At 44.3% G+C, this 14,974-nt stretch overlaps 1 protein-coding gene across 3 annotated transcripts in view; it reads left to right on the forward strand.

Moving 5' to 3' along the window:
- Positions 1 to 14,748, forward strand: part of LOC137625399 (high affinity cAMP-specific and IBMX-insensitive 3',5'-cyclic phosphodiesterase 8B-like) — a 324,266-nt gene extending 309,518 nt beyond the window's left edge. For all 3 annotated transcript variants that reach the window (XM_068356283.1, XM_068356285.1, XM_068356284.1), the window contains 3 exons: positions 6,777 to 6,938; positions 12,117 to 12,246; positions 12,788 to 14,748. In XM_068356283.1, coding sequence (XP_068212384.1) covers positions 6,777 to 6,938; positions 12,117 to 12,246; positions 12,788 to 13,038 — 543 coding nt within the window. In that variant the 3' untranslated portion in view covers positions 13,039 to 14,748. The remainder of the gene's footprint in view (positions 1 to 6,776; positions 6,939 to 12,116; positions 12,247 to 12,787) is intronic.
- Positions 14,749 to 14,974: the final 226 nt, after the last annotated feature.

A 14,974-nucleotide genomic window follows, 5' to 3' on the forward strand; every position in this document is an offset into this window, starting at 1 on the left:
GTCGTGAGCAGACAGTAGCAGCCACGTCCTTGGACCTCTCCGCAGATCGCTCACGATCTCTTACGCCTGCCAGACCTTCCAGTCCTTCCGGCCTACCTTCCCCCCTTGGATGCAGATGCGCAGCAGGCGCCTTCTCACCCCGTCACCCGACGGGCACCGGTTCCTTCGGGGATAAGGGATGTCTCCCATGGTGTGGGTAAATCCCTTGCGCGCCAGGTTTCCCTTGCGCGCTCAGCTGCGCGTTCGCGCGCAGTAGCGCACATGCGCTCTCCTGAGCTGCAGCCTTCAGACTCGCCTCGCCAGCGCTCTCCTGCTCGCCAGTGCTCCCCTGCTAGCCGTCAGCACCCTTCTGTTCCTGCTGCGCGCCAGGCGCGCCTTCCGTCTCCTGAGCGCCCACGATCTCCTGCTCGTCAGCGCGCACCTTGTTCCTGATGCGCACCCTGCGCGCCAACGCTCTCCTACGCGCCCTAGATCTTTGGATCTGGACGCAGGCAAGGACCTCACTTCTTCGCCTCGCCCTCGCACTCCTGTGCGCCCATCTTTGCCTGCGCAACAGCGCGCATGCACTCCGGTGCGCACTTCAAGAGTTCCTGCGCGCTCGCGTGCCCACGATTCTTCTTCTGAGCCCGACCGCGAGCGTTCGCCCTTGCGCGTTTCCTCGCCATCTGATCCTGCGCCCCAGCTGACTGCGCGTCGACACCCTCCTGCACGCCAACAATCTCCTGAGCGCCGGCGCGATCCTTCGCCTGTGCGCAAGCGCTCGCCAACGCCCCAGCGTGCCCATGACTCGGATCGTCACAGGTCTCCGACGCGCACACTCGCTTAATCTCCTGCATGCGGTCGTTCACCTGCACGTACTACGCACCATCGCTTGCCCACACGCCATCGATCTTCAGTGCGCCGTCGATCTCCTGTGTTTCATCGTTCTCCTGACCGACAGCGATCTCCTCTACCCTCGCGCGCTCATTCACCTGCGCGCCCCTCGCCAGCGCGCCCTCGTGCCCACTCACCCGCGCGCGAACGCGTCTGCGCGTGTTTATCTCTGCGCGACTGCGCGCCCGCACGCGACCCTCTGAATGCTCCATCGCGCCAGCGCGACCCCCGTTCTCGCCGGGTCCCGCAGCTCATGCCTACGACAGGGACGCGTACTTCCAGATCGCCATCAGGATCGCCACTGCACAAGCGCAGGGCTCTCACCCAGGACCAGGAAGAGTCACCGGAGAGGTCCAGGCAACATTCTTCCCTTTCTTCTTTTCAGGTAGGCCCCGTTGCGTCCACTCCGAAGGATCAGGAGATCCCCTTCCCTCCAGCGGGGATTACTGACACTGCGTCCGTCACCCGTCAGTCTTGGTTTGGTCACCTGATGAAAGGTGTGCAGGCTGTGAAGCTGGCCCTCGCTGATCTGGGACTCAGACCAAAGACAGACTTGCCCCCGCTGAAGAGAAGGAGAGGAGTGGACTTCGTGGTGACTTCTCCCTGGGAGAAGTTGGCTCCTAAGAGGTCCGTCAGGAAGGCTCCATCCCCTTCGCGGTCGTTTTCTCCTTCTCCTGTGGACGAAGCCTTTCCGTCCTCATGAGAGTCCAGCGAGGTGAGGGCCTCTCCCACGGCACCAATGGGGGGAACCCCACCTCCAGGAAGAGAAACGTCTCGCGTGGAAGGTACCTTCCAGACCTCTTTGCTGGACTCCTGTATCCCGCCCAGGAGGGAACCCAAGGACTCAAAGACGATTCCTAAGTCGTCTTCACGGATCCGTCCAGAGCCAACCAGACCCCGGGAGAACGTCCACGTGTCCCCAAGAAGAGCTTCTGGGGACGGGAGACTTAGCTGCCAGTCCACAGGGAGGAGAGCAGCATGAGTCTGAGCATGCCTTCTGGCAGGTCTTGAATCTGATGAGGCAACTCAACAGGTTCAAGGACTCGGAGATCTCCCCTCGCGAAGGCAAGGATACAGTCCTAGACCAAGTCTATGGTACCCAGAAACCCCCAAGGGCCAGTGCAGCTTTGCCTTATTCCCAGGGGGTGAAGAGTGCCAGAGACAAGGTCGAAGCCCAGGTCTCGGAACTCGCCTCCTCCAGCCGTTCTTCTGCCGGGAACAAATTCCTCCCACCTCCTCATTTACAGCAGAGGAGGTATTTTGAGATCATGGGGGAGTCCAGTGTAGCTCTTCCCCTCCACCACTCGGTGGAAGAGCTCACAAGGGGAACTCCTCTTGAGAAGCTCTCCTCCCGGCAGGTGACATTCTCGGCTTCGGAGATCCTTAGCCAGGAGAAGGTCGCGAAGTGTGCCATGCAGGCCACTTCGTGGCTGGACGTCTGGCTGGGTTCTCTGGGCATCCTATTGTGCTTCGAGGACTTGTCTAAGGAGAGCAATAGGAAGGCCCTGGAGACCTTCCTCCTCTCGGGCCCTCGCTCCATCGAGTTCCTGGCCCACCAGGTTACCAACCTGTGGGCCAACTCGATCTTAAAGCGACGCGATGCGGTGACCGAGAAGTTTCATCCGAAGGTCCCCGCTGTGGATGTCTGCAGGCTCAGACACTCCTCCATCCTTGGAGGAAGCTTGTTTAAGCCCAAGGATGTAGAACGCACAGCTGAGAGGTGGAAGAAGTCGAATCATGATTCGCTCCTCCAAAGGGCCCTCACATCTCGGCCCTACAAGCCTCCAGCTCCACAACAGCATCAACAGCAGCCTCGCAGGACACCGAAGCAGGCTCCAGCAGCTAAGACGAAGGTGTTTAAGCCCCAGCCCTTTCCTGTCAAGGACAAGAGGGGTGGAAAGTCCTCCAGGGGAGGCAGGAATCCTAGAGGGAGTGGCCATAAACACTAGGATTGGCAGTCCCCCTGCGTGTCCACCTGTGGGGGGATGCCTACAAAGTTGCGGGCACAGGTGCCAGCAACATGGGGCCGATTCCTGGACAGTCTCTGTGATCCGCCAAGGATATCGCGTCCCATTCACAACATCTCAACCTCCCCTGACAGCGAATCCAGTGTCATTGAGCTCCTATGCCATGGGATCGGCAAAGGGCTAGTCCTTCGGGCAGAAGTCGAGACCATGCTCAAGAAGGATGCTCTCCAAGAGGTCGTCGACAGCTCCCCAGGCTTCTTCAGTCAACTCTTTCTTGTAAAGAAGGCGTCTGGAGGCTGGAGACCCGTCATCGATCTCTCAGCTCTGAACAAGTTTGTCAAACAAACTTCGTTCAGCATGGAGACAGCGGACACGGTCAGACTTGCAGTGAGACCACGACTTCATGTGCACACTGGATCTGAAGGACGCGTACTTCCAGATCCCAATCCATCCGTCTTCCAGGAAGTACTTGAGATTCAGCCTAGACAGCAAGACCTACCAGTTCAAGGTACTGTGCTTCGGTCTCTCCACAGCACCTCAGGTGTTCACCAGAGTGTTCACCCTGATTTCGTCGTGGGCACACAAGAACGGCATCCGTCTCCTCCGATATCTGGACGACTGGCTGATCCTGGCAGACTCAAAGTCGACCCTTCTTCGACACCGAGACAGGCTTCTGGGACTTTGCCAAGATCTGGGGATCATGGTAAATCTCGAGAAGTCCTCTCTGCAGCCAACCCAACGACTGGTATATCTAGGCATGTTATTAGACACCAATCTCCACAAAGTCTTTCCATCAGACGACAGGATAGCAAGGCTGAGGAGGGTTGCAGAGCCCTTCCTCAGGCGGGAAGAGCTTCCAGCCCAATCATGGTTACGTCTTTTAGGTCTCCTAGCCTCCCTGGCCCGTCTGGTCCCGAACGGCCGTCTCAGGATGAGATCCCTGCAATGGCAGCTCAAGTCCCGGTGGAATCAGGGCACCGATTCCCCGGACTCTTTGGTCCCTATAGGACCCACGGAACAGGCGGACCTGTGGTGGTGGCTGATCGACGAAAACCTACGAAAGAGAGTGGATCTTCTCGTCCTTCCCCCGGATTTGACACAGTTCTCGGACGCGTCAAAAGAAGGGTGGGGGCCCACATTCTGAACCAGAGGGTCTCAGGCCTTTGGTCAGAATCAGAAAAGTACCTACACATCAACCTGCTAGAGATGAAGGCCGTGTATCTGGCCCTTCAACAGTTCCAACGGACCCTGTCGGGCCACTTCGTGGTGGTGATGAGCGACAACACCACGGTAGTGGCTTATATCAACAAGCATGGAGGTACCTTTTCACATCAGCTATCCCATCTTGCAGTAGAGATTCTGAGGTGGTCCGAAGTCCACTCGATAACACTATCAGCTCGCTTCATTCCTGGCAAGAGGATTGTGCTCGCCGACAGTCTGAGCAGAGCTTCGCAGATAGTGAGTACCAAGTAGTCTTTGGATCCTCAAGTAGCCAACAAAGTCTTGACTTTGTGGGGTTCCCCCGACAGTGGACCTGTTCGCAACGGCCTTGAATTTCAAGCTGCCTCTGTACTGCTCCCCAGTCCCGGACCCCAAGGCTCTCTGGCAAGATGTCTTCCAACAACGGTGGGACAACATCGACATGTACGCCTTCCCACCGTTTTGTCTAATGAGAAGGGTGCTCCACAGGACCAGACTATCGGTCAACCTGTCTATGACCTTAATAGCTCCTCTATGGCATCACGCGGAATGGTTCCCGGATCTTCTGCAATTCCTAACGGAACCTCCGAGAGAACTTCCCCCACGACACGAGCTACTCAGACAACCACATTGCAACATCTTCCACAAAGCCGTAGCCTCGCTTCGGCTTCACGCCTGGAGACTATCCAGCGTCTCCTCACGGAGAGAGGCTTTTCGCAGCAGGTTGCGGAAAGAATGTCTCGACACCTGCGGAAGTCCTCCATGGGAGTCTACCAGGCAAAGTGGAGAGCCTTCTGTGGTTGGTGTTGTGGGAGGGGTATCTCCACTCGATGCCACTATTCCAACAATAGCGGAGTTCCTCGTGTATTTGCGGAAGGAAATGCGCCTTTCGGTCTCTGCGGTGAAAGACTATCGCTCAGCCTTAAGCCTGGCCTTTAGGCTGAAAGGAGTGGACATTTCTTCCTCGCTAGAACTCTCTTTACTCATACGTAGCTATGAGCTTACCTGCCCTCAGTCGGAAGTGAGACCCCCCTTCGAACCATTACGCCAGGCCTCTGATCGCCACCTGACTTGGAAGACGGCTTTCCTACTCGCGTTGGCCTCTGCCAAACGAGTTAGTGAACTTCATGGTCTCTCATACGACATCGCCCATTCAAGGGGATGGGGGGAGGTAACGTTCAGGTTCGTCCCTGAGTTTGTTGCCAAGACTCAGAACCTTGGAGTGCCGGACCCACGGTTCGACTCCTTCAGGGTCACGAGTCCGTTCTGTAACAAGTGACCCAGACCATCTGCTATTATGCCCAGTGAGGAGTCTGAGGCGTTGCTTGAAGAAAACAGCTGCAGTTCGTCCCCGCGTGCAGGCGTTGTTCGTAAGCACGGGAAGGACTAAGAGGAGGGTCACCAAGAATACCATCTCGGCCTGGATTCGAAGGGTTATCCATCACGCCTTGAATCCTGACCCTCCTCCGTCACGTCGCCCTAGAGCACACGACGTCGGGCATCGCTACGTCCCTGGTCTTTAAGAGAAACTTCTCTGTGACGCAGGTGCTACAAGCTGGGGTCTGGAAGCATCAAATGACCTTCACAGCCCACTACCTGCAGGATGTGACCCACAGGAGCCTCGATACTTTTTCTATCGGCCCCGTGGTGGCTGCACAACAGCTGTTCTAACCTCAGGCTCCTTATTGGACAGGTAGCAGAAGGTTGAGGGCATTGTTATCCGGTCTCAGTCTGAGTGAATGAAAGAGTATGTCTGGCCCTTACTTCTTTCTTCATCGTCTCCTCTCTTGGGGAAAGCAGCATCCTGGTCTCTGCATAGCTGACCTCAACCTCTGCAGGTAAACCATGCTCCCTTGTGTTCCTAGTATTAAGTTAATACTGTCGCGTTCCCCATACCCTGACGAGGTGGTATTGGGAACGTCCTAGCCTAGAATTCCATCTAAAGGATTCCAGGTCAACTTCCTAGGATGAGTTACACTCTATTCCTCCACACACAAGCTTATGTAGGCCACACGTTCCTTACAGAGCAAGGAACTTGCGAGGTGCAGGGACTCTTTTTCTCGAGTGCTGCTCACTCTGATTCTGAGTCCCCGGGTAAGCCAAAGCCAGTAAGGCTGGGGACTTTCCACCCTTCCTAAGGGTAAGTCGCCCTATGTAAATAGCGTGGTTTGTATTTCGGTTACGGAACAATGACAAATTCGGAGATAATTTGTATTTTTCCTAACCATACAAACCATAGCTATTTACACATATTTGCCCACCAGCCCTGTCCCCCAAGACAAGTCCTACCTCTAAGTGAAGTGAGACAATTTACCGGTGTATGGGGAGGGGGGTAGCAAGCTACCCCTTCCTCTACCCCCTTGCTAACTAGCGAGGGGGTAGTTAACCCTCGTTAAAATCTAATGGCTCGTCATTTTCAGCTACGCCGAAAGTAAACCCTATGTAAATAGCTAAGGTTTGTATGGTTAGGAAAAATACAAATTATCTCCGAATTTGTCATTTTTCACTAATAAATCTTTTCTTTCTTATTTTAGGTTACAAGTATTTTATTAGTTATCCATTGGTTTGAAAGGAAAGGAATTTTGTTTGCTTATAAAATTCATTTGGGTTTATCATTGTCCAATTGATCTTTAAATATTTGAATTTATATGCCCATTTTTTCTGGTTATCACTTATACAGTAGCCTAACACAAAGAAGCAACTTTTCATTTGCAATATATGAATTTATTCTTTCAGGGTTCAAGAGATTCACCTGATTTGATGTCATTTGGGTCACCGGAGAATTTAGTCATAATCAAAAGGATGTTGATAAAGTGTGCTGACGTCAGCAACCCAGTCAGACCGCTACCTCTGTCCATTGACTGGGCTCATAGAATTGCAAACGAGTACTTTTCACAGGTAATGTTCCTTCTAGAGTTAATCATGTTACTTATTTCTCTGTAATTTTTATGCTACTTTCTTACTTACTTTCAAGTTTGTAAACTGCCTGGTACAGGTTGTTTTGCTAATGTGTTATCAGTTATATTATACTCATTTAAGATGTTGGCTTTTTTGGGTAAGTATGTTGTATGGCCAGCAGGTTGCCTAGAATTTGCAAAACTTATGGCACAGAAAGTGTCTGTTTCTGTCATTCTTCCTTGGGATGGTATAGAGGTTCCTTTAGAAAAATACCTTACTTTGAATCTGTGGATCTTCAGAAGCTCAAACTTGCAGTAAATGTTTTCATGTTGAACAGGCTGACATAAGTCTTTCTTCGTAGTTTATATATGGCAGATCTATTTAAACATTGTTACTAATCTTAAGGTATTTTATATTAATTATTCATTACTTCTCTTGTAGTTCATTTCCTAATTTTCTTTCCTCTGCATATATTTTCCCTGTTGAAGCCTTGAGCCCTTGGGCTTATGGTATCCTGCTTTTCTGACTAGGGTTGTAGATTAGCTAGTAATAATAATAATAGTAACGAGCAATCAGAGATTTTAGACCTCCGCCATAAAGATTGTCAACATTTTACGGACATTGCTTTCCCTATTTCATATGTTGACCGTGAATGAATCTACTGTATAATAATAACAATCCTTCATGTTGGGTAGTCAAATTCAGGAATAATTGGCAAATCAAGGTTTTAATGTAAAGTTTACAAGTTGAGTAAAATTTACAAGTCCGGTAAAAGAGTACAGCGAACAAGCTACTCGTTTTAGGAGTGCTGTCTCCCTTCCTCAGGCTAGAGTGGTGGAAACAATGCTAGCTACGTCCTTATATATGGCCTTATATATAGCTAGCATCGTTTCCTCCACTCTAGCCTGAGGAAGGTAGACAGCACTCTCAAAACATGTAGCTTGTTCACTGTATTCTTTTATCTGACTTTTAAATTTTACATAACTAGTAAATTTTACATTAAAACCTTGATTTGCCAATTATTCCTGAATTTTTGACTACCCACTATGAAAAATGACTTTTGCCCAATTACTGGCTGTATGCAGTAATCCTGGAAAGATAATAAAGAGCCATTGAGAAGACAGAGTATAAGATCAATGCAACTGAGGCAGCCATTATTTTTAACAAAACTTGCCTGAAAGAGGGTCTGCTACCCAAATTTCTTATTATCATTATTACTATTATTAGCCAAGCCACAACTCTTAACTGGAAAAACAAGATGCTACAAGCCCAAGACCTCCATTGGTGAAAATACCCCAAAGAGGAAAGGAGATAAAAGAACATAGAATAATGTGCTTGAATATAGCCCCAAACAAGATTTCTCAAACCAAAGAGAATGGAAGACCATGGTACAGAGGCCATGGCACTACCCAAGACTAGAGAACAATGGTTTGATTTTGGAGTATCCTCCTTGAAGAGTTGGTTACCATAGCTAAAGAGTCTCAGCTACCCCTACTTAGTGAAAAGTTGCCACTGAACAATTACAGTGCAGTAGTTTTCAGTTAACTCGAGTGTTATCCGATGTATGAGTTAAGAGGAGAATGTGTTAAGACTAGGCCAGATTAATCAAAGGAAAAATGTTTAACCAGAGAGGAATTCAAAGTAGTACTGTCTGGCCAGTCAAAGGATCCAATATTTCTTTAGCCTTAGTATCTCAATGGGTGGCTGGTACCTTTGCCAACGTGCTACCTGCATCCTTTCATTTGTTGAGAGATTTAGATGTAGTGGGGTTGCCCGAACATAGACATGATTGGGGCACCACTGAGCAAAAAGAATTTTTTTGTTCGCCTATGCCTGATCCCTTATATTGGAAGGCAGATGCTGTTGCAATACTTGGTAAATCTGGACTGTCAAGCATTCCCTCTGTTTGTCATGATTCGACAGGTGTTAACCAAGTTCTTTGGTTAAAGTTTTAGCAACAGCTCCATGACATACCAAGTTGGTACTCACCAAACATTACCTTAAAGAAGCATTGCTTACATATGAAGCTTCATAGTAATGGCAAGGGACATGGTCTAATTAATTTCGAATTCAGTTAATTTATTACTCATTTGTCTACAAATATGGGTTTGTATTTGATATTGAATTTAGGATCCTTTATAATTATGAACTGGATCCAAAGTAACATCTCCTCTTACGCCTATTGACGCAAAGGGCCTCGGTTGGATTTTGCCAGTCATCTCTGTCTTGAGCTTTGAAATCAATACTTTGCCATTCATCGTCTCCTACTTCACGCTTCATAGTCTTCAGCCATGTAGGCCTTTGTTTTCTAATTCTTCTAGTTCCTTGTTTAGTGAACTGATCTCTCTTGGGGAGTGCGAAGAGCTTGTCCAAACCATCTCCATCTACCCATCACCATGATTAGTACAGTATTTTTTATTATTTAAGAGAAACAATCTGGAAGCCATAATTCAAATGAGTTTAAATTGTTTATCAAAATATTCTATACAAGTAGCCTAGACCAGGGTAGTAACATTTATCCTCGTTGTATTACTTGTACTTTAAATTATCGCTTTCTTTCCTTCTATTGCACCTACCTCCAACTGAGTGGGGGAGTCAGCAATGTAAAGATCAGGGAAGATTCATGGAAATAGAAAGAATTTTCATGATCAAATTTCTTATATCTCTGCTCATCTGATGCTCATATGCATTCCCCACTCTCCCCATTGACTGATAGTATCAAGAGGAGGAATAATGTTGACCTCAAAACGGAATGACTAGATTAACAGAAGCGGCAACCTGGGCTTTTTAACCCTTTACCGCTAGAAAGTTCCATTTCCTTGTTAATGTATTTATAGAAGCAAATGAAAATGAGAAGATTTTTATGAAAGTTTTGTGGGTAATTGTTGATGTAACCCTGATTTCTGGAGAAAAGGCAATATGAACATCAGTTGAGTATGGGAAAACACCGAACAAAACAAATTACGACTTAGCGGGCAAGTCCAAAACAGAAGGATGACCTAGAAGGGGTTCGTGTGGGTGACGGTGGCGTGGTACAAGTGTGGTTTCTGGGGTCTTTGTTACGGCCCTTCCCTTTGATGAAGGAGTTATCTAATTGGAAGACAGCCTGTGAATAGTGGTTTTCACACGCCCCTGATGTAGACACGACACTCACGAGGTGCTCGCGTGAGGGTAGTAACCTCTGCATTCCATGCTTTTATTTTTCTCTGGTATATTTGGAAGATTTATATCAGAAAAGGTAGAAGGACTTTTCACCGGGCGTCACAGGTCTCTCCCCAGAAATAGAGTTTTCCTTCGTCAAAATCCCTTTTTAGTATTAAAATTCCGTTTATTTTCTGCATAATCAACTGCAGCACCGTTAAGCTTGTGTTTCATGAAAAAGATATTATAGTACTGTACTGAGATAGCCTGGAGGGCATAGTTCTAGCCCCAGTGGTAAAATGTGAAAGTCAGTTTTGAGGGTTTATGTTAATTTCATATGGATGTTTTCTTCTTGAAGAAGTGATAAAAGGGCATCATTTCTGTATCTCCCTAGAAATTTCCTTCTCCAGAAAAAAAGTATAAATTACAAGGTCTTTTTTAGTAACATTTGGAATTAACTAGGCAACATTAATCAACATAGACTTTTATTTGGCTTTTGTGTATGAAACAAAGTGTAACTTTAAGGAATATAATCATGGAAGCTATATTTCAGACTGACTATTATTTCCTCTTAATGGGAGGTAATTATTATCAACATTTAGTGACAGAATTAATTAAATTAGGGACGGCTGAATTAAGTAGTACTGCTCATGGTAAGAGCACAATATGTATGGTTTAAATTACTTCTCCTTGCTCTTCCTCAACATTTCTCCAGACACCTCAGACCTACTTAACATGATTCTTTTTCAGAGTCTCTATTCCTGGGTAGATTCTAGCTGATCAGGCATCCTCTTTTGTATTTTTCTAAGCAACACATTCTTTGGCATTTGATTTTCCTAATTTAGTTGAAGATACCTCAGGATCTTTCTCAGGCACGGCTAGTGTGGCGCCTTTACTGGTTAAATATCTTTGTTATTATTATAATGATGTGGAGCATCAAGGACAATGAGAGACCAAGCTAGAGTTAGCACCTTTATTCCACAATATTAATTCAATTTCTCTTACTGAATCCTTTTTCTTAGCTTGGGAGATCTTTTCCATAGTTTTCAAAGTCATTTGATCTTCTGTCTCCAATGTTTTGCAATCCCCCCATTTGTAGTCTTGGATTCTACAACACTGAAGAGAGTGGCTTGTTGATTGAGTCTGTTCTTTCTTAGTATCTTTATATAATGATTTTCAGGTATGCTACCAGGACCTGCGTGCTATTTGTGATCTTTGTTTCGGTGGTAATTTTGAAGTGTATGTTAGAGATGGCAGCGTTTGTAACACAGATTTGAGTTTTCAATCCTCTTAACTTTAACTTGATTTCCTTTCATTCCCTGCAAGTTGAGTGTTTTAGTACATTACCTTAATAAATGTTGAGGAAGACCCACCTTCCTTCTTGATAATGATACTGTAGTAGGTTATGGGTTTTGACATATTTGATATAGTATAGGATTCTATCCAAAAGTGACAGATTTCTTGCTGTGGGAATTCAAGGAGCTTCTACAATAACTCCTGTCACAGCAGGTGTTAGTTGATATATCCTTGTACTGTAGATGGTGTGCAAGTTTTCTCCACAGGGGCTCACTAGGTCCCTTTCTCAAAAGCTGATTGATAAAATTTCTAGAAAACATTTTCTTTTTTAAACTGGAAATTTAATGTGTAATATAAATATACACAAAAGTCCATAGAGTGCGGGGAGCAGTCACTCTCCCCCCAGCTCCACCTCTTTGATGTCTCATAGGAGTATATAATACAGGAGAGGGGGTTCCCAGCCCCCCTCATCCCATCCCTTTCAGTCGCCTCTTACGACACGCAGGGATACGTTGGCGCTATTCTAATTGTTGTTATTTTTTAATTTCTCTCGATTTTACATTTTAATCGTTCATTTTTTTTTTTATCATCATTCAGCCTATTGTTCTCTGTTTAGAGATAACTGAATTGTCATTAGCATTAAACTATGCTGTATATATTCTAAAATATTCTGTATTGTTTTGTATTTTTATGGATTTTGTACTTATGACACTAATTTAATGATATTCTTTCTTTCAACAGACAGAAGAAGAAAAACGACGGAGCCTGCCAATTGTAATGCCCCAGTTTGACCGTACTACTTGTTCGATTCCAAAGTCTCAAATTGGTTTTATCGATTTCTTTGTAAACGACATGTTTGATGCATGGGATGGTGAGATGTTTATTGCTTTCTTTTCATTTTACCATGATGAAATAACTCATTTAGTATTAAGAATGAAATTTTAATTACTAGATTGGTTATTTTTTGTTTTACTAACCAGATGTTAACATTGCCTTTAATCAGGAAGCCCGGATTATCGAATTTTCCGAGCACAGAGAGAGAGAGAGAGAGTGAGTGAGTGTGTGTGTGTGTGTGTGTGTGTGTGTGTGTGTGTGTGTGTGTGTGTATGTGTGTGTGTGTGTGTGATATATTTTTCTTCCTATTGTTATTTTGAAGTTTTTATAATTTATTTATAATTTATAGATGAAAGATATATTTTAATGTTGTTAGTGTTCTTGAAATAGTTTATTAAAATTGTTCATTACTTCTCTTGTAGCTTATTTCCTTATTTTCTTTCCTCACAGGGCTACTTCCCCTGTTGGAGCCCTTGGGTTTTATAGCATCTTGGTTTCCAGCTTGGGTTGTAGCTTAGCTAGTAATGATAATGATAATAATAATAATAATTCCTAACTCCATTCTTTATATCTTTCAGCTTTAGCAGATGTTCCAGAACTAATGGAACACTTGAGAATCAACTATCAATATTGGAAAGAACAAGAGGATGCTGCCAAAAATAATCCATCTCAGCCCCAGACTTTAAGTACGGCTACAGAAGAAGAGGAAGAGGAGGAAGAGGAAGAGGTGAAAGAAGAAGAGAAAAGTGGAGAGGAGGAAAAAATATCTAATGAACAAGATGGAAATGTAAGGACAAAACTTATAGGTAAAGAAGTTACCGCAAGCTAGTGATGAATAAACTTAGCTCAAATCGTCGATAAAAAGATATAGCTTTGTTTGAAAAAAGTAATAAAGACTATATGTAAATAGTAAACAAAAAAGTTATAATCTGAATGTTGCCAAAGTACGAATCCAGATTTGGACGACAAACGTAAATAACGTTCGTAGGAACAGTAGAACAATCCTTTGTGATGAGAATGTTATGCGCCACAAGGCTTGTGTGGCCAAGATAACTGTCATTCTCTTCCTTATTTGAGGGGAATCATTGATGAATAATTTATTGATATTAAGGTGTAATCCAAAAGGTAGTTATCTTTTTTTTTTTTTCTTGATCATAGGTTTCATAGTTTAAACAATGGATAACCTTTTACGGGATTCCCTACAAAACTATTTGTCACAAAAATGGACTAATGTGGGACTTTACTTTCTTCCATATAGCATATTTTGAACTACACACATACGCTTAAAAAGCAAATCTGTATATATGTTAGATACATAGTGGGCTTTGCCCGATGTTCTGTGTCTAATTTGTCATTGTTGAATACTGCCTTGTATGTTATTATTTGTTATTAAAACTTCCCACTTTTCACAAATCATCACTGGCCAAATTAAAACTGTACAAAATTTTTAAAATATTAATATGATTTAGTCAGGGAAAACTTTTGTATAGTTTTGATCACACCCAACTTGTTCATTTTGTATGCACAAATCCTTTTTAATCTCCGCACTGTGATGGTACTCTTGATTCAAAATCCCATCCTCAGCTTTTAAGCCATAGCTATTCTCTTTTATGTTATACTTTATTGAAAACTATTTTCCCTTAATGCCTTCTACTAAAGATTGCTCCTTAGGATTGCAAGTATCCAAAGGTGCAGTGCAGTAAAGGCATTACTCAACAGTATGTGTTGTTGTAGCTGATAATGAATTGGATGAGATAGATATGTTAAGGTGAAGTCTGTTCAGGCTCATCATTGAAGCCAGGCTGTCTGTCCCTCTTATTACTAATGTTGCTCTTTAGGAAGTGGATGACGCCAGTTATGGTTATATGTACTTTTACATGATAAACTTTGGATTAGCAAATGCCATAATTGTCGGGATATTTTCATTTGCCAGATGGTGATAGTGAGTTATCGATATTTCTTCCCTTAAAATTTTCAAGACATGGAGAAAAGCCTTTAAAGAATAGCATAAACCATGTTTGAATTAATTCATCCTACTTGGAAAACTACTGCTGGAATACTTAGATGCTTTTGAACCTTTATAAGTATTCAAAATAAATGGCACATAATATTAATTCTATGTCAGCAGTTTCTCCCAGATAATATGATTTTCTAATCTTTAAGAAACTGGTGATATAAAACCTGGTAGCAGTGTGACTTATGGGTATCAAAATTAATCAATTTTATCAAAATTATGATTTTGTAATGAGATTTGATTCAGTTTTAGACATTACATGTTTAAAATTGTAACGTTGCTTTTGAACGAGTCATCGCAAATGAAAAGGACAAATAGACGTTTGGAAGATATTTGATAGAATTTGTAAATAATCGTAAAAAAGTCAAAAGTATTTGTGCAAACCACTTGTTAGCTTGAATTGTCTTGCAGTGCAGGGTAAGTAAAGAATATTTTAGCAAAGCAACATTGCCAGATGCAGAGCACAATATTTAGGAGATGTAAAATGCTATATGACAAATACATAATATATTGGTGCAGACATATTGTATTTGTTGTTATTGTTTTTATTATCATCATTATTATTGTTATGAATGGAAGATAAATTTACTACCATAGTATTTAATCAACTGGTTACTATTCACGGCCTTTGTTCATGGCCAGTTATACCCGGCAGATAAAAGGCGTTTAGTCCTTTTTCTTATTGTTTTATTTACAACTTAGAGTAATTATTTAAATGAGTTGGCAGGTATTCTGGCTCGAGTTTATGAAT

Source organism: Palaemon carinicauda, chromosome 32 (assembly GCF_036898095.1).
Source record: "Palaemon carinicauda isolate YSFRI2023 chromosome 32, ASM3689809v2, whole genome shotgun sequence".
NCBI lineage: Eukaryota > Metazoa > Arthropoda > Malacostraca > Decapoda > Palaemonidae > Palaemon > Palaemon carinicauda.